This window comes from Hemicordylus capensis, chromosome 6 (genome assembly GCF_027244095.1).
Source record: "Hemicordylus capensis ecotype Gifberg chromosome 6, rHemCap1.1.pri, whole genome shotgun sequence".
In the NCBI taxonomy this organism is placed as follows: Eukaryota; Metazoa; Chordata; class Lepidosauria; order Squamata; family Cordylidae; genus Hemicordylus; species Hemicordylus capensis.
Window position 1 is genome coordinate 125735617 of NC_069662.1, and position 23283 is coordinate 125758899.

The 23283-nt window shown below is 45.7% G+C and overlaps 1 protein-coding gene across 3 annotated transcripts in view; it reads right to left on the reverse strand.

The window, feature by feature from the left end:
* SCIN (scinderin) overlaps positions 1–23283 on the reverse strand; it is a 106994-nt gene that overhangs the window by 12398 nt on the left and 71313 nt on the right. For 2 of the 3 annotated variants that reach the window (XM_053262125.1, XM_053262127.1), the window contains 6 exons: positions 19438–19608; positions 16773–16950; positions 16361–16482; positions 11813–11890; positions 4758–4818; positions 294–3077 (listed from right to left, as the gene is read on the reverse strand). In XM_053262125.1, coding sequence (XP_053118100.1) covers positions 2944–3077; positions 4758–4818; positions 11813–11890; positions 16361–16482; positions 16773–16950; positions 19438–19608 — 744 coding nt within the window. In that variant the 3' untranslated portion in view covers positions 294–2943. Of the gene's footprint in view, positions 1–293; positions 3078–4757; positions 4819–11812; positions 11891–16360; positions 16483–16772; positions 16951–19437; positions 19609–23283 lie in introns of those variants that run through there. The other variant, XM_053262126.1, reaches the window with a different exon arrangement.

The following is a 23283-nucleotide window of genomic DNA, read 5'->3' on the forward strand; positions in this document are numbered from 1 at the left end:
AGAACAGAAGATGCACAAATTCACATTTCAAAATATGGGGCCCTCTATGGAAACACAGGAATATCCTTATGTACTAATTTAAGAGAGAACTGTTTCGAGTTGGTGACAAAAATAGTATACCAAAATAGTATTGTTCATTATCGTGAGCCGATTTTATGCATGTTTTCTTCAGCCAAATAAGTGAAATACTGGAGAGTATCATCTCTATAGTAAATGAATGGGAAACCCCTATGAAATGTCATCATGTCAAAACTAATTAAAGGATAAAAGAAGAAATGCAACACTGTAATATGTTCAGATTTGAAAAGCATTTATTAATTATTAGCAGAATAAGGTTCATCCATCTACAAATGTGACTCACATTTTTAATTAATAATAATAATAAATCCATTAAGTCATTGTGGGTACTTCACATTCATTGTGATCCATTTTCAATTTTGTGTGTGTGTGGTGGGGTCATGTTTATTATTTATACCCCCCTCTCAAATAATAAAAATTATATATAAAAATTCAAATTAGCACATATTTGGCCATGTCCAGCAGGCTTCTACATTTGGTTTCCTTGCTGGTCCAGGAACCACACATATATATGTAGAATGTGGATATTCACCTGGATACAAATCCAGACTTGTATCCAAATAGTAATGCATATCTGTTGACATACTGAAGGATGTGGAATGTCTGTGCCCATCCATTCCCCCAAGCCACTTGATACCGTGGCTTCACACTACTTTAGAAACGAATTCCTACATTCTCAAGAACAAAATAGACACCCAAATTGCCTAGTAATTGCTATTTGCTGGGGTAGAGAGAAATCAGAGAGGAAGTGAGTCAAGCTCTACCATGCTTGTTTCAGCAATGGCTGTTCACTGCTGCTTAAAGAAGACTAGTTTGAGACCCTTGAGAGATTTACTCACTTTCCATGTGATATGTCTTTGCATGTGATATGACATTGTCTGGGTAATCTACAAATAACCATTTTGGAGGAGAGCTGGTCTTGTGGTAGCAAGCATGACTTGTCCCCTTAGCTAAGCAGGGTCTGCCCTGGTTGCATATGAATGGGAGACTAGCAGTGTGAGCACTGTAAGATATTCCTTAGGGGATGGAGCCACTCTGGGAAGAGCATCTAGGATCCAAGTTTCCTCCCTAGCATCTCCAAGGTAGGGCTGAGAGAGATTCCTGCCTTCAACCTTGGAGAAGCCACTGCCAGTCTGTGTAGACAATACTGAGCTAGATGAACCAATGGTCTGACTCAGTATATGGCTGCTTCCTATGTTCCTAATTTTGCAGGCACTTTTTTCATTTTTCCATGTTACAATTATGCGGATTGATCTGGAGAGTGGGTTGAGGAGTCTGCTCAAGTGTGGATGGTGCCACCTTTGACAGGGCACTGACTTTAATATGGTCCTTTCAAACTCTCTGATCTAATGAAAAGAGTGGAACACCCAAAGTGGTAGCTTGGTGCAATTAGGCTTTGTTGAAATGTGCGTAAAGACCACAGGTTTTGGCACAGATAGGAAAGATACATAGGGCAGCTTCCCACGTGGCGAAGAACCTGAGGTATTCCCCAGCCTGAGATATGGAGAACCTGAAGCTGGTGCTGCGGATGATCACATATCTTGGTTTGTTGGAAGTAGCTGAGTTGAGCCAGAGGTACATCCCCTGGCTGGACCTCCCAGTGAGTCCCGTGATGCTGACCTAGTCTGCCTTGGACCGGCAAGCCTTCCCTACTTCACTGCCTCACAGCCATTGGTCCTGATGGCAAAGGGGGTGGGTTGCCTGGAATGGACCAAAGGATTATGAAGAGTGTGGGTTCAGACATAACACACACTTCAGGGCAAGCAGCCCTTGGTTTGGCAAACCAACTTCAAATCTTGGCTACACATCTCAGTGTGAGGCCTTGAGTGAACCCCAGATTCTTGCTTTGGCGTGGGTTCAGTCACAGACAAGTTGGTTACTGACTATGCAAGTAGGTTTGTGTTATGTCTGAACGCACCTGTACTTTCAGCAACAGATGCACAGTGCTTCATTCTGAATAGTGGTGAAAAAGTTAGAATGCTTCTCTCTTGGGCAAGCTTCTTCACATAAGCTAGGGTTTACAGAGAGTATATAAACAGATTCTGTTCAAGCTTCTGCTTATTCGGGTCAGGAAAGTTTCCCCATCTTGGTCAGACAAGTTCAGGGACTGCACAGCTCTCAAGGCTTGGGAGTCTCCTGAGCTATGTCTTTTCTTAGTAGCTCAGTGACAGTTCCCTGAAGCCTTAAAAAATAGCCTGTGGACACTATTGGAGGCTGTGATTAGTGTCCAGAAGTAGGATGAAAAACAGATCAATTCAGAGGCAGCTGGAAGTGACTGAAATATAGGTGCTTTTCAACAACAACAAAGCAGAACGTAGAAAGACACTGCCAACATTGTGAGGCAGTAGAGATAGAGAACTCTTGGGGAAAGACCAGCTTTTTGTCAACACTCACTGAGAAAGCTCATTATTACTGATCTAATTCCAAATGGAGTTGAGTGGAGTTTGCCCATCATTATTCACAATAGAGTCCAGCACTAAAATAGCATAACTAGCGGCAGGTGAAAGAGAACGTTAAGATTGTGGGAGTTCTGTTGGTCTTTGTCAAACTTGGACTAACTCTGTATTTGAGAGAGATGGGATTTTAAATGGTAGCCAGGAAGACTGCACAGAGGCATAGGATTTACCCCTTCACAACAATCCTTACATTTGGGGAAGAGCTATTTTCAGTAGCATCCAGCAACAGACATGCTTATAAAACGCAAGCTCTAATTTCTAATGTTTCTCTCTCCCTCTCTGTGCTTTATATTATAAACACACAACTGGAACACAGATCACAACTGATTTTCAAGCACTTGCTTAAAGCTGCCGGAGAATGGTTGTGCTCCAATTTCTATTCTTCTGTGGTTGAAATCCTTGTGCCAGTTCAGTTTTTCCATTTGTTGTAATCCCAGCCCAAGAACCAGCCTGTGAATGTTGGGGGTTCATACCCTTGATTCACAATAACAAGCGGAGTCCCTTTATCTCGCCCAGAAGGATCGGTCTCAATGTAGCGTTTGGCTAAAACACAATCACATGCAAGGTGTTAATCTACTGTCAAAGGAAACCCCTAGCTGTAGCTCAGTTGTAAATCACTGCCCTGGAGCCCAAGCTCTCTGTTCCATTCACCACAGTGGAGAGGGCTACAGTCCCAGTGCACGCCTTGTCATGTGTGTCTATTGTATTTACCTGAATTCAAGACCAGTTTTCCCCCAAGTTCCTTGATAGGGGTCATCTTAAATTTCATAGTCTTCTTCCTTTCAGGTAAATACAGTATAAAGTGTGCCATCGAGTCGGTGTCGACTCCTGGTGATCACAAAGCCCTGTGGTTGTCTTTGGTAGAAAACAGGAGGGGTTTACCATTGCCTCCTCCTGTGCAGTATGAGATGATGCCTTTCAGCACCTTCCTATATCACTGCTGCCCAATATAGGTATCAGCGGGGATTCGAACCAGCAACCTCTGGCTTGCTAGTCAAGTCATGTCCCTGCTGCGTTTAACCTGTATTTTTAAAGGGGGTTCATTGTAAATTCAGAGTCATCTTCTATCCGAGTAAACACTGTACATGTTGAATCAGTGCACTTGATTACTAAAATCCATGTCTGGCTGGTCTTGATCCCCTGGTGATCTAGTGGAACACTGCCATATTGGGGGATCGCAGCTCCAGCCACACTGGTGCTGAGAAGGGTGCCACTGTTTGGAGGCATTATGGGGAATGGCAGGTCCAGCTGCAGTGGTGCTGAGAGGAGCTCTGCCACTGCCACATGCCACTGCCTGATCAACCCAACAGGTCCTACTCACGTGGAGGGGCCACCAATATAGGATGGGACCTACTGGAAGTCCAAGGGCCCCATCAGACCTAGAGCTGGCCATGTGATTAGATTATACACTTCAGGCTGGTCCGTCCGTCTGTCTGTCTGTCTGTCTGTCTGTCTATCTATCTATCTATCTATCTCTAGAATAATTTAGGTGGATTATAAGTTAGGTGCATTATAATAGCCTAGAACATTTTAGGTGCATTACACCACCACCACGTATGCATTAAGACAGCATTCTTCTTTGTCAGGCCCAGGGGCCAGTGGTGGCCTCCATCAACTCGAAGTGCAGCCCCCTGATTAATTGTTTATTAGGCTGGTGTGAAGCTTCAGCCAAAGCTGAATACTCTGCACAGTCCCCCTGGCACCATGCAGAGACCACCATCCCCATCATGCAGTGCTGTGCCCTGCCCAGCTCCAGAGGAGGGTTCCTCTGAGGGAAACAGAGCCCTCCTGAGCCCCTGCACCATCTTGGAAGGCGTGCACAGAGTGCTGGGAAGTGTAGCCCTTCCCAGCGCTTTTCTCCTAAAACTCTTACCAGATTCTTAAAGGGCCCTCCCAGCATTGAGAAAAGCACAGTACTGTGTGGAAGTCAGCACAGTCGGAAATGGCTCTCACATTCAGGGATTCTTCTTCTACTTTTTTTTTTTTTAAGCCAAAGTGGCCCCTGCTTGAACAATAGTGAAGATCTCTACATTAAGGCATCCCACATGGACAGAGGCGATCACTGTGCCACAAAAGTAATGTGAGAACAGGCCCAGAGCCAGCAAGTTAACCTACTCTCTCCTCTGTACAGCACAGCTAGTTCTGGGCAACCCCTTCAAAGTTTCTCCTTCATTTTGGGCATCAATTATAATCCGAGCTTAAATAAATTATTTGGTTCCTTACCTGATTTAACAGATTCGGTGCGTTCCATTTCATTAGCATCTTTACCGATCCAGACAAACACCTGATGAAAAGACACAGACTATTGTACTGGTGTTGGTATACCTCTGAAGCAACTCCATGGATGGTAAAAAGATGAGCAGTGGTCCCAAATGAAATACCAGTGCCCTGCTGCCAAAGATTTGGCTTCTAAGTCAATATTTAAAATTCAGCTCTATGAATTTCTCCCCACCCTGTGAGTTCCCTGCTCTGCAGCCTTCAAAATTTACCACCTGTCTCAACCCTATTCCACCACAGGACGTGTTTCTAGGCTGTGTGATACCTTTCCTTCTCCCCCACCCCATGTTCTTACAGGCCACTAACTTAATCCAGTGTCCCGCTTTCCTTTTAAGGTATACCAAAAAGCTAATCTGATAAGGGCCTGGTCAAAACAAAGTTCACAAATTCCCCAAGATCAGGACCAAAATGTGTGCAAAAATATGCTGTATTTACAAAATGTTCATTGAAATCAATGTTTAAATCAATGCAGAGACATATGTTATAGGCGGTATATAAGTATTTTAAATGAATTAAATAATAAACACATGTAAGTACAATCAAACTAAAACATCCTCCAAATTCCACAGATTATTTAAAAATATCCAAAATTATATACAATGAATATTGAAATCACAGATGAGTTTGTAAATCACCTTGAATTATAACAAATGGACGGTATATAAATGTACTAAATAAATAAAATGAGAGCTTGAATTTGCACAATAAGTACAAAATGGTAAATTTTACATTATACATATCAGGGGCATAACGAGGCTGGAGTGGGCCCAGAGACAAAATTTTAAAATGGGCCCCTCGCTGATACACACACACTCACTTCACATGTTACTTGCCTCTAGGGGGCCCCACGAGGCGTGGGGGCCCCCAGGCAGCTGCCTCTCCTTGCCTAATGGTAGTTATGCCCCTGATACACATTTCAGCCTATTTTAGGTCTTCAGTGCCCTAATATATCAGCTCAATACTGTGGAGTGTGGAGGAATATTTTAATTTGACTATATTTGAATTTTTAAACCTTCATCTGAATAAACATTTTGCAAATATATCATATTCTTCAATACGTTTTGGTCCTGGTCTTGGAGGGTTTGTCCACTTTCCTTCAAGCTACATGCTGCTCTTAGACCTTTCCCTCTCAGGAGCAAGGGATTCTGTGATGATATATTGCGGGCAGGGTGGTGATCCTTGGAGAGCCATTGCCAAAATAAGGGAGATCCTTATAGAGACCAGGGGGTGAGGAGTATGCAATTCCTTGATGAATGAGGGCTTGCTTAAAGTAAGGAAGCCTGGAGGTAGTGAAATCGTGCCCCAAGCCCCAGAATGACTGCTGATCATTGCAGGTGGAGAAGTACATCTGGCTGTGTCGCCTAATAAGCATTGCCAGTGTCACAGATTCTCATGTCATGCGTCATACATGATGACCTGCATATGATCCCACCCACCACCCCGCCATATTTCCATGTAGGAAAAAGGTCACATCCAGTTTCTCATCACAGATGAGAACATTAGTAAAACCTGCCATACAAAGATTGCAAAGCACCTGGCAATGGGTTTTGAATTCAGAATTAATTGTAAGTGTGTCTGTATGAATCAAGGAGGGAGAAAAGACAGAACTATGAATATTTATATACTTCTCTTCAACCAAAGTTCTCAAAGCAATTTATATAGAAAAATAAATAATACATAAACAAGATGGTCCCTTGTCGCCAAAGGGCTCACACTCTAAAAAGAAACGTAAGACGAGCAACAACCACTGGAGGGATGCTGTGCTGGGTTGGATAGGGCCAGTTGCTCTCCCCCTGCTAAATAGAAGAGAATTGCCACTTTAAAAGGTGTCTCTTTGCTCAGTTAACAGGGATAAGCCATACACAAGCCATTTATTTCCATGCACACATTCATTTCATGTATGCAGAAAACAAAAACAATAACAAAAAAACCCTGTTCCAAGTCATAGAGAACATGCTGCCCTGGTCAAGGGATTTCCATATACTAGACCTCACCGTGGTTCAACCCTGGAATCTGTTTTCAAGACTAGGACTGACTTCAAGAGCATGCGTACAAAGGTGCTTCTGAGTATGTGCATATAGTTTATCCACTTAGAATTAGGGATACAAGGCACACAGCATGACTTCTGCACAGGCCTGAGCGGCAACATTGCCCCCAGTTCCTTGGCTAGCATAATGTGCAATCAGAGAACCCAGTCCTTGTCCACAAAAGTTTACTCCTGATTTCCCCCATTCCCAGTCCTCCCTGGAGATGCCAGGGGCTGAAGCTGGGACGTGTGTGTGTGTGTGTGTGTGTGTGTGTGTGTGTGTGTGTGTGGTGATTAACACATTACATAATGTATGTGTGTACAAATGAAGTCAACTAAAGGAGTAACGAAACAAACAATATTTTATGGGAGCAAAGAAGTGTTTGTGATCCTCGCCAGAGCTTACAGAAGTGGAAGCTGAAAAGCAGTTAAAGTTGGACTCATTCCTGAGGGGAAGAGATTTGGATTCCATCACTGCTGCTATCCCGACATTTAATAAGTTTTCCATCTTGGACGACGCTCCACCAGAACCCTGGAAATTAAACCCAACCCCCACTCCCCAACCCACCCAGTTTTAAATTATGTGGGAATTACTGCTCCCACCCCCAGTAAAGCCTCCTAAAAGTGGATTTTCCTTCTTCCACAACTGTATTGCTCCACTATAAGCAGCTCTCATTCTTGATCCCCACTTAGGACTACATTTAGACCAGGCTTCCCCAACCTGTGGCCCTCCAGATGTTGCTAAACTATAACTCCCAGCATCCCTAGCCTCAGTTTATTGTGGCTGGGTATGTTGGGGAGTTGTAGTTCAGCACATCTGGAGGGCCACAGGTTGGGGAAGCCTGATTAAGACCAATGCCCAGTCTAGGAATCAGTGTCCAGCACCAGGATTGAATACAGAGAAATACACTTTCTCTCCACCACACAAGCACCCCCCTCCCCACCCCGCACACACCCTCTGGGCTTCTGGCCCACTGCCCATCCCCATCTCCCTATTTTTAAATTGCAATGGCAGCGAAGTGCTCCTAAAACAGATTTCTAAAGAATGGTGGTAGCTGCTTGCTAAGACATTTGGTCATCTGTTTTGTTCTCTCTTGATGGCTGAGTGAGGGAGGGTTGGCAACCGCCCTCAGTTTGTAGGCCAGGGCGGGAAAACAGCTCTGCTGAAGTTAGGAAGCTAGTAAAAGACCAGCAAGTGAGCCGCTAAGGGGTATTTTTTTAAAAGGTGCCCTCTCTGCCTTGCCTAGCACACGCATGCACAGACGCATGCACCCCCCCTCCTTTTCCTCTTCACTTAGTCAACCAATTCATGGGCCGCAAGGGAGCTGCAGCCAGGGATCCACAAATCTGGGATTACCTCACTCGCCAGCCATTATTTGTGGTCGCCACCACTCCACTCTCTTCCTTTTCTGGTAAACAGGCAGAGGGCTCAGGCAAGAAGAAGGTCTTCTGTCATTTGCACTGGGAGGCAGAGATGCTAAGAAACAGGGAAAGCACTCTCCTACTGCTCAGAAAGGATTCCTGCTGTTTCTTACCTTCTCAGAAATCGCAGAGGAAATGAGACCTCTGGGGAAGACATCTGTCTGGTGCTGGATGCTCTGCTCGCCAGCGGGTTGGGGCAACCGTCACTGGTGAGCTGGCAAGCGAATTTCTAGTTGCCTGGCTGCAGCATTGATCTTTCTCCCATCTTTCATAATATGTGTGCTGTTTGTGATGGGGCTTCGCCAACATAAACAGGATACAATGCAAGACAGCCAATTTTTTTGCACGTAGAAAGTTCTCAAAGTCATATCTGAGAAAGTGATGTCAATGACCCATTCAAACAAAGTGTTTCTTGTGGTAGCAAGCATGACTTGTCCCCTTAGCTAAGCAGGGTCCACCCTGGTTGCATATGAATGGGAGACTAGAAGTGTGAGCACTGTAAGATATTCCCCTCGGGATGGAGCCGCTCTGGGAAGAGCAGAAGGTTTCAAGTTCCTGCCCTGGCAGCATCTCCAAGATGGGGCTGAGAGAGATTCCTGCCTGCAACCTTGGAGAAGCTGCAGTCTGAAGAGAATACTGAGCTAGATGGACCAATGGTCTGACTCAGTATATGGCAGCTTCCTATGTTCCTATATGGATGCACCTATGGAAATTGTTCAAGTACCCATGCTAGGGATATGACATGTTATACAGAAGTGAACAAAAGAAAATTAAACATCTGGAGTGTTTCTCTGGCAAAAATACCATGATATCCCATATCAAATGCGTATACAGAAAGCAAATTTCAACATATTTGAAACATATGGCAATTGTTTATAAATATCAAGGGCTCCTTTCCCTGATATTTCCTCTTTGATTGCCATGTTATGTCTTCATTTATTTCTTTTAGAGTGCATTCCAACATATTCATCTTTTGAAACTGTTAACTCCACCACAGCAATTTAATTAAGCTGGGTCTACACATGCATCAGAATGAGGTGGCCGAATGGCCTTCAGACCGCAGGGAAGGCAGTGGTGGTGGCTTTCAGCTGAGTCTGGGAAGGAGGACATTTTGTGGGCTGAGACCCATACCCATGCTGGGCCCTATAGGAAGAAAGGCATACGTCTTCTGCCTGTGTGTTCATACCCTGCCATGTCACCCGCTTGCCAAACACTTCTTGGAATCACAAACTGTCCCTTGGGGTACGTGGACCAAAGAAGGAGGCAGGGTTCGCTTCTCTTAGCCTGCGCGAGCCCAGAGCGGTGTGCTACATACTTAGGTTTCTCCTCACAACAATCCTGTGAAGTAGGCTAGGCTGAGAGAGAAGTGACTGGCCCAAAGTCACCCAGCAAGTCTCATGGCTGAATGGGAATTTGAACTCAGGTCTCCCCAGTCCTAGTCCAGCACTCTAACCACTATACCACACTGGCTCTCATTTTGGGTAAATGCAGAACCCCCAAACAGCCATTCATCTTCCCCCGTCATGTGCAGCTGTGCACACACACACACACACCATGTTCAGAGAGGCTTAAGACACACACACACACGCACATCATGCACTCCAGACAAATTAGCCACGCTGACCTCTTCCTGACAGCCAATGCCCTTATACTAACAATCAGACTGTGTCCATTTCCTTGGGGGCATGAGCAAATTGCCAATTTTAGCTGATGCTTGAGGGGGTTTGAACTAGCAATCCAAGATTTAAATTTCTTTCTTAATACCCACTGAGTTCTTCAAAAGATACTGGATAACTTAGAGGTGAGCTTGGCTCACTCTCTGTCACTCAAACACAAGTTTCTGGGACTCTTTTCTTGGGGAATTCGCATACCATACTGTATGTGCCCAATGGGAAACGTTACACAGCTAAGTTAGGCAACGCAACTTTTGACTGTGGCTGAGAAGGCAGCTTTAAGAGTCATCAGGGAAGGGAAAATGATGAAAGCAAAGTGTACAGAAAAGCAAGATCAAATAATTTTTTTTAAAAAAACCCTCAACACACAGAACCAGGATATGGAGTAAGCCTCCTTGAGCTCAGTTGGGCTTTCGTCTAAGTAAGTATGCTGAGGCTTGCAAGTGCCATATTTACTCAGAGGTAAGCCCCATTAAAGCCAATGGGGCTACTCCTACATAAGTGTGCACAGGCTTTCAGCCTGTGTGGCCACAAAAAAACTGGGCATATGTCAAGTAGGGAAGCGCCTGCTCTTGCTTTTGGGGACAGAGGGGGACTTTCATCCTCTTGGATTGCCACCACGAGGGATCAGGAGTCCTCAGTACTCGCAGATTGAATCACCCTCCCCAAGAGATCAAAAAGGAAGACAGGGCAATGCTGCTCCACAGGTGGTGGTGTTGAACTTTCCAAAGTGCAGCTGCACCCCACCCACCCACGCTCACCTTCTGCCCCTGGATTCTCCTTCCCCGAGTGTACTTTGCACTCACAGGATCCCTGCAAACGGGAGGCTGCCTTACTGGGGAGGAAGGAGAGCACTGGAGGAAACCCAAAGCTGTAATGCTACACAAAGCCAAATGAGAGGTGCATCATCAGGAAAGAAATTCCCCTCAAAATAAATCGCCTTTCCTCCCCTGTTGATTATGCAGCTTCGATCATCTCCTCCCAAAGCAAAATGGAAGTGCTTGCCAAACCACATGGGGCTCTTCTTACGTGTCCAGACAGCCCCCCCCCATCATTTTAATAACCAGTAGCTTCGGTATTTCTCAGCATATTTCTCAGGGAGGAGGGAGTGGATTGCTTCACTGCCTCGTTTCAACAGGCACTACCCACCCCTTCGTTTGCTCTTTCCCCACCTGGGACTCACCTCCTCCCAAACACCGCCACCTCACCACCACATCTACTCAGGATTTGAGTATGACTGACTGATCAGTGACAATGACACCCTCATTCATAAAATACATATATATAAACACATGCACTCTGACTACCTCTGGAGGGTAAAAAAAATATGAACTGGGCAGGCACAAAGCAGTCCAGATGAGGGTGGTAAAGACACCGAACACCCTGGGAGGAGAAAAATCAAATCAATAAGGAGCCAGAGCTCTGCATAGGAAAAGTGGGTGTGTCCTCTCTGTCAGAAGGGCGAGGGGGAGAGAAAGTGCAAGAAAATTGGGGGGGGGAGGAGAAGTGTGTGATTTCTTTGGTGGGGGCTGTGTGTTTGGAGGGAAATGCTGGGAGAAACTAGAGGTTGGGCAGGGCCACTGCTGAGGCAGGGTATACCACTTTTGAATGTCCACCCCTAGTAAAATACTCCTCACAAACAGAAGGCAGAGAGAGAGGTTATAGCCCAGCCTTTTGCCTCCTGTGCTGATTTTCTGTTTGCAGAGAATTTTGACATGGGTGGGGGTTAAAAAGTATGGGATCCTCCACTGCAGTCCAAAATGGTGCAGTCCTTTCTACCGCCTCTGCATTCTGCCATTGCCTTTTGCTGCATGAATGTATAGATAAGGTTATATATTATGTTGCCCCACAACAGTCCTTTAACAAAATATATGCCTTACCTGATCCCAAGCATCTAACAACATGACGTCGTCTTCAGCCAAATCGTCCTGAGTGAATTCTCCAGGAACCTCTTCAATCTATAACATATGATGGAAATATTTACTGTATGGTACATGCCCCTAAAGAGAGGAGCACAGAGGAGTCTAAAATGCTCCCCGATTTACGAGTGAGCTAGTTTAATGCCAAGATACTGAGGAGGAGTGTCAGGTTATGCTACAATTGACAGAAGCCATATAAGTGTTGGTGAGGATGGAATCAGAACAATAAGTATAAATAGGTTAGATTGCAGAAGGCTGAAAGAAATGTCATAACCATGAAAGCAACTGGAGACTGAGTGAGAGCAAAACAAAGTATTCGGAGGTTCAGGTCAAAGTGAAGCTGGAGGGGTAAAGTGAAGCAAAAGGAGAGCTGGTCTTGCAGTAGCAAGTCTGACTTGTCCCCTTTGCTAAGCATGGTCCACCTTGCTTTGCATTTGGATGAGTGACTACATGTGAGCACCAAAAGATAGGGATGGGGCTCATAGCTGAATGGAAGAGTATCTGCATGCTTGCATGCAGAAGATCCCAAGTTCATTCCCTAGCATCTCCAGGTAGGGCTGGGAGAGAATCTGCTGCCTGAAATCTTGGAGAGCTGCTGTCAGTCAGTGTAGACAATACTGAGCTTGATGGACCAATGGTCTGACTCAGTATGTGGCAGCTTCCTAAGTTCCTATGTTTATATGAGCACACACACAAAAAAATCAAGAACAAGAAAGTGAACAAAGAATAGTTTGCAGATATGGAGGTACTGTACAAACTTTGGTTACGAAATATAGGGCTGATTCAGACATCAAATGGAACTTCAGTTAAAACTGGGCTCTGCATGATCTCTCTGCGTCTTATGAGTGCCCCCCCCATGCCTGTGAAAGTGCCCACTTGGACTCTATATTAAAATAATCTGAGATCAGTTGAGACACCTGAACCCATCAAGCTTGGCCAAGATCTGTAACTTACTTCAAACCTTGGGTACAGAGTGACGTCTGAACCCCCTGATCTCTGCTTATTCTATTCTACTTACTTCAAATAAGCAGAGACCAGTGAGTTCAGACATCACAAGAAGTCTTGGTTTATTTTAGCATAGATGGGAAGAGGACACTTGTGCAGGGGAGGGAGGAACACGTGCTCTTGAGGCTCAGAGATGTCGTGTGGAGCCAAGCTGTAAGTGAGCTGTAAGTCTGGGGGCAATGACTGAGAAGGCCCTGTACCACATGCACACAGAGCAGAGCCCCCTCTGATGCACCAAGCGGGCAGAAACCTTTGGGAGCAGGCAGTCCCTCAGATATCCAAGGCCCCAACCGTTAAGGGCTTTAAAGGTCAAAACCAGCATCTTGATTTGGACCAGAAAACAAATTGGCACCCAATGTAGCTCTTTCAAAATGGGTGTAATGTGATCCCAGTGGGCAGCTCCAGATAAAATCCTAGCTGCCGTATTTTGCATTAGCTGCAGTTTTCAAATATTCTTCAAAGGCAGCCCCACGTAGTGCATTACAGTAATCCAGCCATGACATGACTCAAGCGTGGGTAACTGTGGCCAGATCTGCCTTCTTGAGAAAGGGATGCAGCTGGAGCACTAGCCGAAACTCTGCAAAGGCACCCCTGGCTACTGCCTCCACCTGAGCTTCCAAAAGCAGAGCCAAGTTCAGCAATACCTCCAAGCTGAGGACCTGCTCTTTCAAGGGGAGTGCAACACCATCCAGAACAACAGCACCTCCGTCTTGTCTGGATTCAATCTCAATGTATTAGCCCACATCCAACCATCACTGCCTCTAGCCCCCAACTCAGGATATCCCCTGCCTCCCTAGGATCAGATGATAAGAAGAGACAGAGCTGAGTGTCATCTGCATATTGCTGACAACTCAGTCCAAGTTGCCGGATACCCTCTCCCAGCGGTTTCATGTAGATGCTAAAATGGGTGGACAAAACCAAACCCTGGCGGGACCACACAGGCCAATGGCCAAGGAGCTGAGCAGAAGTCCCCCAGCACCACCTTCTTGACCCTCCCCCCTGGGAAAGGACCGAAGTCACTCCAAAACTGTACCTTCAATCCGTATATTCGAGGCAGTCCAGAAGGATACCATGGTCAATGGTCTTGAATGCTGCTGAGAGGTCCAGCAGAACCAACAGGGATGCATTCGCTCTGTCAAGCTCCCAGCATAGGTCATCCACTAGGGCGTCCAAGGCAGTTTCAGTCCCATACCCAGAACGGAAGCCAGATTGAAAGGCCTTCTGTAGATCCGGCCTGCAGGGACTTTTTTTTTTTTTTTTTGCTGGCCCCCAGGTAGGAATATCCTCCAGCAATAGCAGGAGCTATGAAGAGCTCTTGGCCTGTCCTGCTGGTGAGCAGCAGTGGCTCCTTGCAGTCGGCCACTTGAGACCAGATGTCCCCCACCCCTGAGCCGAAGACCCCTGACTTCATCCCTCTTTCCCCTCATCTTCCCCCGATTCCAACCCTCTGCTACCTCACTTTCATCAATCTTTTAAATAATTGATTTTAATGTAATAATGTGCTGAATATTACGTGGGGCTGCCCTCTACATGGGGGCATATCCAGAAACTGCAGCTAGTGCAAAATGCGGCAGCTATGGTTCTATCTGGAGCTGCCCGGTGTAATCTTATCACACCTATTTTGAAAGAGCTGCACTGGTTACCAGTGTGTTTCCAGGTCCAATTCAAGGTGCTGGTTTTGACCTTTAAAGCCCTTAATGGTTTGGGCCCGGAATACCTGAGGGACCACCTGCTCCCAAGGTTGCTGCCCACTTGACGAGATCATCTGAGGGGGCTCTGCTCCGAGTGCCGACAATGAGGGAGGCTTGGTTGTTGTGCATGCAAGACAGGGCCTTCTCTGTTGTTGCCCCGGACTCTGGAATGCTCTCCCAGTGGCCATTCGCTCCTCAGACTCCATCACAGTTTTTAGAAAGCTTGTTAAATCTTATCTTTTTATCCAGGCCTTTACATTATTGTTTCTGTTGCTGCTTCTGTGTCTTTTACCCATGTAGAGTTTTTTATGTATGTATGTTATGTATTTTAAATCAGACTTGCTTCATATGTTTAGCTTAATATTTTAGGCAGTATATAAATTTAACAATCAATCAATCAGTCAGTCAGTCAGTCAATCAATCAAATTAACCTCAGCCCCTGCACACCACGTCATGATTGTTTCTGGCCCACCAGGGCATTTCAGTTGTACACCCTTGCTGTAAATCATTTGACTGGAATCCTGGCCAAACAGCCTTGCTAGGACACTGCCTGTAATTTCTGTGATTCTTGCACATTTCCACACACCAAGCAATGGGGAGCACATTCTGCTTGGCTAATCAGAATCTAAGATTAGCCACAAACGTCTTAGGTGGCATATACCTGCTGATCCACCGCATTAAACATACATTGTGATTCAGCTTTCAGGGAACTCAATCAGACCATGAATGTGAGCCTGGTGATGGTTTAAAAAAAAAAAAAAATAAAATGAACAGTGTACAATATACAAACTGTACATTCACTGCAGAACCAGGTTCAGGAAAAGATTTATTCAAAGAATTAAATGCAGCAAATCTGTTAGATTAACTAGACACCCAGTTACATCAGAAAAATCCTAATTAGCAGATTTTGTTCATGAGAAACAATTCTGGTATAGAACACTGTGTTTTTGAAAATCAGGGCAGATGTGTGTGGGAATTAGCATTGCACCTGCTAGTTGACTAATGAATAAGCTGCCACCATTTGATGAGATACAAAGCTACTAAACTGAGGAAATGGGATAGCCACTGGGAGGAAGTTTATCTCCCTTTCCCTTTAGATCATTTGCATAATATGTTTCAGGAAGCAATAGGACTGCTGCAGAATGATACAACGGAACAGGAGACTTCAGCCCTTCCCATCAACTTTATACAAAATTTAAGCCTCTTGCATATTCCTAACACACTGTAGAAATTAAATACTTCCATCTTCTAATTAATAAAGTCTGCCAGAATTTTCCTTTGTGTTTTTTTTACCAATGTGGCAATTTACTTGGCACTGCTACATTAAGGCTTATTCTGTTAGATTCTTTGCTTATTCTGTTAGATGACTCTGAATTCTCAAATCAATTACACAGGCTGATAGTCCCATTGAATTAAAAGGGCAGGTTAGTCATAACTAATTTGTCCTATTAATTTCAGTGGGATTTCTGTTGAGCAATTTAGTTAAGATGTCAGCCATTGTTCTTAACTGTTCTCAAATTCCCAAAGACCTTTGCTATCTGACATGAAATGTACAGAACTCTAATCAGAAGGAACTATATCCAGCTTGCATGCCGAACTCTGGCATGCTTTGGAACTTGGCACAGCGAGGTACTCAGAATTGCCTGGGTCACACCACTTTGACCAAAGTATACGATGAATAAACACCTATTGCCCGTTTGCTCAATGGGATGGAGAGAAAGAACACTGACCAGAAGAGAAGCAAAGAGACATGACAATGGCAGGGTTGCCAGTAGATGGCAGCAAGAGTAGAAAGTATCCATCTTATACTTACAATAAACCTGCCAGTCTTATTAGAACAGCCATAGAGGCGAGGAGGATGGTCTTCTGATTCAGTCAATAACTGCGCAGATGTCTGGTATTTTTTCTTTCCACCAAGGGTACTCCAAAATTGCTCTGGAAAATGCAACACAACATTTTGATGGTGAAATGTTATTCAAATAAGTGTTCAGGGAACAGTCACCCATTTTTTTGCCATTTGTCTTTGACTCATCTTCTATTCTTCCTTCAAATGATCATCTTTGCATGCGAACACACCCTCAATCCAGCTATAGCAGAGAGAGCAAGAGAGAGAGAGAGAGAGAGAGAGAGAGATTGCACAATGCCAGCTATATCCCATTCCCTCCAAATATTAGGTGGCTGCTTTCCTGATTGCTAAGGACTGTCCAGGTTTCATGTGCACTAACCTGGTTCCTGACCTTCTTCAACCCTTGAGGTTTGGCATTTCAGGACACTGGCTACATACTGAGCCCCTTTTTCTTCTTCTCGACTTGCTCCTTTACCAACCCAGGTATATCCAGAGCTATTTGGCAGTTTCAAAACAAAGACATCGTTGGAATTGAGCGAAGTTGCATCAACATCAACCTGAGACAAGGGTGAGATTGCTTCAGTCTTCTGATTTTTCAACCTCTTATTTTAGCACAGTTTTAGTGTGCAGAATTAATTTAATCCTAGAACAACCACCATTGACTTAAGCGGTGCTACTCTGGAAGTATGCTCAACTTAGAATTTAGAGGCTGCAAGAATTGTCTTCTCCTGCAGAAATCTGAGTATTAAGGTCTTCCTCAGAGGCCACTGCCCATGTCCCCCCAGAACATGCTGGGTGGCGAGAGGAGATGGCACTCTGTCTTTGGAATGCTCTCACCATGAAAGTTTGCCTGGCACCGCATCCAATGCCTTTTCAGTGCTAGGAAAAGAGATTTGTATTTGTCTTTTAACTTTTTGTTCTCTTAGTGTTTTCAGTCTTTTGCTCGGTTTTATACTGAGTCTGCAGCTTTGCTGATTTTAACTAATTTGATTATTCTTAAGTATGTTGATTTGACTGTGATGGTTTTTAAATGTAGCAAGCCACTCTGGGAGCCTTTGAGTTAAAAAGCCGATTATTAAATATCTGTAATCAATCAGTCCAGAGATGTGGTGCTGATTATAATGTTCAAAATAAAGTAGTCATGAAAGAAAGATTTTACTGCATTTTCCCTCCACATTTCTTTGTGTTTGGCAGACCTCCAATTTACTCATAAAAGTCAGATTTAGATAGCACTGGAACGGCACATGAGCTTGAATATAATGCAGTTTCAGTAGGGCAAAAACATAAGCAGCAAATAACCATTAAAGGAAATCTGAAATCCACATACACTTCCCTAATATGATATGCTATGGAGGTTGGTTTGTATGGATGTATGTTTGGGATGTGCACAAACTGGTTCGTGCATTCCTGGGAGGTGTGTGTGTGTATGGGGGGGGTGCCATGCTCCCACTCGAGGACATTGGAGAGCAGTGGGAGGCAGGCGACTTACTAGAAAGTGGGGAGGCGCCTGAGGAGGAGCAAGCCAGTGATGTGGGAGGTAATGGGGAGGTAACTGAGACAGGCCAGGGCGAGTGTTTGGCGCAGGAAGGGCCAGCAGGGCCAGGTGATCTTTGGAGAGAAGGGTCAGGATCTGAGCCAGAGTTTGAACGGCCACTATCTCCTCGAGAATGCAGACGGGGAAAACGTCAGCAGCAGGTGAAGGAATTATGGAGGAGTAGTCGGCTGGTGAGAAGACAGGAGCCGGAGTGAATCTATTGCAGCTGGCGGGGGTGGAGTGTTGATTAAGTACACATGGCTGCCGACTATAAATCGGGCAGCCTGTGCCTTGAACAAACCACTGGAAACAACACCTCAAATCTGCTTGGAGCTTTTGTCGGAGAGATTGTGACTTTGGAATTTGGGCTGCTCACTCCTCACTTCTGTATTCTTGGTGAGACTGTTAAACCTGACTAGCAGTAAAACTGAAACTTGAGCTACTGGCTATTTTGTCATATATTTCTGGCCAGCGTCTTCTGTCAAGTGAGCTCGTGACGGGGGGGGGGTGCTTTAAGAAGCAAGGAGGGTACTCTTACCTGCCCTGCAGCTTCCCCGCCCCCCCCCCCCCCCGCCAGCGATCTCCCCAAAACCAATGGCGCAGGGCTGCAGCATACCTCCTTACAGCCCCGGTCCGCGTCACAGCATGCACATTGGCCACTTTGCAAGGAGGTACACTGCAGCCTCGCACCAGTGGTTTTGGGGAGAACGCTGTTGGGGGGGAAGCAGCGGGGCAGGTAAGAGCACCCTCCCTGCCCCTTAAAGCCTCCCCCCACCTCCGAACCAGCTCGAATGCCAGACTTCCAAACCGGTTCATCGGTCCATAAAAGGACCACCGAACCAGTTCGTGCACATCCCTAGTGGGCTTCAGAAAGAAGAGGAGGTTGACAAAAATGGCCCCAAGTGTTTAGCATGCAGTCAGCGTTGCTACACCAGCACTTTGTTAGTCTGGATGTCAGCTCCTGAACTAGATTAGGATGGGTCTCCTATGCCCACGAAAATGAGCCTTACATCTATCACCTTACGACTCCTCAGTCTCTCTGAGTGTTGAGGTTTTATTCAAAATGGCACACGGTCCATTTTGGACCCATGGTGCTACTGAATAAAACAAGATGGGAATAGTAAAATATATCCAGGATGGTAATAATAAAATATTCATTTTCAACTAGAGTTTCTCAGGTTCAGCCCAGAAGCAAGGTGACAGTACTATATACTTAGACTGACACAGATGTAGAAATAAGTGGTGGGAGCCTGGGTTTAACATCACAAGGGGTCTGCAGATGAGGAATGCAGAATTGCCTCAGCATGGAGAGAGAAACTGCAACTAGGCAAGCAGCAGGTCAGGCAGGGTTCTGCACCCCTTTTGCTGTTAAAAATGGATACCCCAGTTTTTAACACCCAGTTTCTCAATGTGAGTGGGGCAAACCCATAGTTGAAACATATAGCCCTCAGACTGGCACTTGAAGCAATCATGTCTTGTTACTTAGATAAGATGAATATGAATTGGTTACCTCTACAATTCGGGTGGTGATTGCCAGATTTCTACGGATTTGGAACAAACGTGTCGGAGGAGCGGGCACCTGCCCACCTTTCTTGGATGTCCCATCCTTGTAAACAATGAGCGGCTTCTCTTTGAACAAACTCAGCAAGTGTGAGGGTTCCTTGCCTTGAGTGACTCGGATCTGCAGCGGTGTCGAGATGCAACAGCACAAAAGCAAAATGTTAACAGGTCTTGTGGACAGTCAAAGGCTGCCCTGGTCTGATGCTGACAACAGGAGAAGATGCTTTGTAGGGTAAAGGGGTTGGCAAGAACGAAGAGTGACAAGTTGTCTTGAATAATTTAAGCTTCCGTGACTTTAATTATGTCACACAGTAGTGGCACTCTAAAGCTGCTCAACCTCTCACGCTAGCATCAATGGAACATGCTCATTCCTATCGGAAATGCTCCTAATGCAACATTGTGCTCTCCCTCTCTCTCTGTGTTTTTTTCTTTTCAGAGAGATTTACATTTAAATGCAGCAGAAAGCATGATCTCATCATATCTGTTTTCACCCAGCTTGTATAACTGCCTGAAGATGGAAGAAAGCAAGGAGCACGAAGCCATCTGGGAATAGAAATTTACAAACTATGCCAATTCCAAAAAAAGCAGGCAATTAGGAACGAAGTGAGATGAGCTCTTGTGTTAACTTGTACTGGCAGAACCTCAGGGACTTCAGGAGTGAGTTCTGGCCTCATCCAGCCCAGCCCACTCTGTGGCTTCTTTTCCAACAATCTCCACTGGCAACTGGTGCTGCTGCTGGAGAAGGAGCAGTAGCATTCCAGCGAACATCTACCTCCCTCTTGGGCAGAGCTCTAGAGATGCTACCATCACCACCACTACCATACTTGAGACTGAGCCATTTCTTCTTCTTTTAAATGGATTTTCTGTTTACAATACTGCTTTGAGTTCATCTGGCCTCTTTTATTTCTTTTTTTTAAAAAAAAGATTTTAAGCCCTTTAAGAGGCGGAATCATTAACTTTTTGAAAAACAACACTGCTAAGTCACTCAGTGCCCATGGGACAGAGCGGGTTATAATAACCAAATAAATATATAAGGAAATTTCTCTTCCAGCAAAAAGCGCAACTGATCTGTGGAACTTATTGTCACAAGAATGGGGGACAGCCAGCAAATGTCTGGCTTTCAAAATAAAACAAATTCATGGAGAATAGGAATAAAATACCCATCAGGCAACACACCTGGGGCACGAATCCTCAAATTAAAGGTATCCTGATACTCTGGATAATCCAGTGCTATAACAGGGAACTGTAGAACGATTGTTGCCTGCACTAGTGCATGCTTCTGAAGCATGTGCGCTGCTGAGAGTCAGGGTCAAATTACATGTTCTGCAGAAGTCCGTGACAAGAATTTTGTAAAGTTTTCCTTCCAAAAGTGGCTGCAGGTTGGGAGACATTCAGAGTGGGGTTGCAGGGTGAGGGAAGAGGGCCTAACTCATTGACCTCACGCAAATTCCCAGACTTAAATTCTATGCGCATGCACACACACACTTATACTCAAAGCTGCTATGTAGCTTGAGTACCCACAAATTTTCCTGTCAGAGTCATCAGCAGCTTGGTGGGGGGAGGAGGGTGCAGTTCATGTTGGGGAATTAGCATGGATTAAAAGATTTAAAAAACCTTTCCCCATGCCCCATTGCCTTGCCTCATGGTTGGTACTGAAGGGGGAAAAACCTTGTGGAGTTCCAGTAATGGAAGGCTGCATCATATGAAGTTTGGCCCTCAGAGACCTGGCACTAGATTAGAGAGGCCACAACTGAGGGCCAGAAAGGCTCTTCCAATACTAAGTTCTGAGCACACACAGAATCCTCTGGGGCAAGTGAAAATTGGTAATCGCGCAAGGCTGAATGTAGGCCAGAGGATGTTCCTTTTCCTCCTCTGTTACATAACAGTAATGTACTTCAGGTATATTTTTCATCTGGAGGGTGATGAAGGGCAGAAGTAATGGGAGGGAAGGGAGGAAGAAATGTTATGCCATGGTAGAAAGGTCAGATATAAATGCAATAAAAAAGAAGCTAGCTTTTAAAAATGGCCATCCTGTTATACAAAAGGTTGAGACAAGAGGGAAAGATCAGGTGCAATGGAGGAGAACAAGGCAACCTTGAACACATGTGCTTTGAGAATGCTGACATCAAATGATGCATCTTAGAGCCCAACTACATGAGCCATTTAAAATGTTGTTATTACAGGACTTGGGTTTTCTTTCAGGCTCTCTGTGGATCAGAAGCATAGCAGAGAGATTAAGGGGCTTTAGCCTCGGTTCTGATCTGCAGAGGGCCTAATCCAGCTGCTTTTTACTACAGCGGGGGCAGGAACTCCCATTGGTGCCAATATGAGTTAATAGCTGGAGTAAACGGTAACCTGACCAAGGGCTCACTATGGTCAGTGTCAGGACCCATCTGAGCTTGGACCTCAAGGAAGTCCTCTTGAAGGAGAAGGCCCAAGTCACAAGCAAGACCTCCGGCTCTGATGAAAGCCCCCAACTCAGACCCCCGGAGCCTGCGCATCCAAAGGTCCTTGCCAATGGAACCCAGATACACCAAAGACCCCAGTGAAAGCTTGGGCCTATTGCTGGGAACCATCAGCCCTGGAACTTCAGGAACAGAGATGATGCAGGGCCAGGGCAGAATTCCAGAGCAGAGATAGGGATTCCACTTAGTGACACCTCTCTCCCAACAGGCTTAGCAATTCAAGCATTTGCTTTGGATTGGGGCCATTCTGAAGCTCCAGGAAGGGAAGGGAAGAGGCTCCTGGCTCAGACATCATAAGCCTCTCAGTTGAAACCTCCCATTTGCTAACTGCTCTTTGGGATGGGGCTGTGGCTCAGTGCTAGAGCATCTGCTTTTCAGGCAGAAGGCCCCAGGCTCAAACCCTGGCATCTCCAAGTAGGCCTGGGAAAGACTCTTGCCTGAAACACCTTGGAGAGCTGATGCCAGTCAGTGTAGACAGCAGAAACCGGGCGAAGGGAGCCAAGCCTGCTTCCTGCTGCTCATGTGCACCAACCACCTTGTGATTGTTTTTAATGAGAGGCGGTATATCAATTTAACAATAAATAAATAAATAAAAACACGAGCCACGCAGCTCCTGGCGGAGGCTCAGCAACAGGCCCACTTACAGAACCTGCCACTTAACCTGGGTTTTGGGTGCGAGTGTGCCCAGAAAATGGGTTTCCTGATCGTGTGTCTGCCACAGTGCTTGCCACTGTGGCGAGCACACTCAGGGAGGGGGGATCCAAGAACTGCAGCGTGCACTCACGCAGTGCATTACCAGGGCTCTGGGGGGCAGGGTGCTGCGTGGTGGCACTTCCCTTCGCCCGGCCCCCAGAGCTGCAAGGTGAGGCACAGGCAGACAGCAGGAGAGCCGCTGCTCATCTGCGCCTCTGATCCGCCCACCCAGAGCCCTGGCTGTGATCGTCTGTGGGGAGGTAAGCGCTTTCGGGCTCCCTCCCTGCAAAACCGGGTAGCCTTCTTACACAATAGTGAGAATAGCTTCATTGACTAGATGGAACAAGGGTCTGGATTCAGTGCAAGGCAGCTTCCGATGTTCCTAGTTCAAAATTTTCTATGTTCAAGTTCAAAACTCCCTTCTTGACCTCTTCTTGGCTCTGCCTTGGCACTGCATCACCTCTGCTCCAAAAGCTTGCCTGTCTATTCTGTTGCCTGGTTGTCCTTTTCCCTAGTCCAGTCTCCCTTGCACAGCCAATCGGGGCTATGGCAGGGGATAGGCTTAAAGCCCCCTAGTTCCAAGTCCTGATCCTCAGGGGCCTCAGTCTGACTGCTAGAAAAGCCAAGTCCATCAGGGC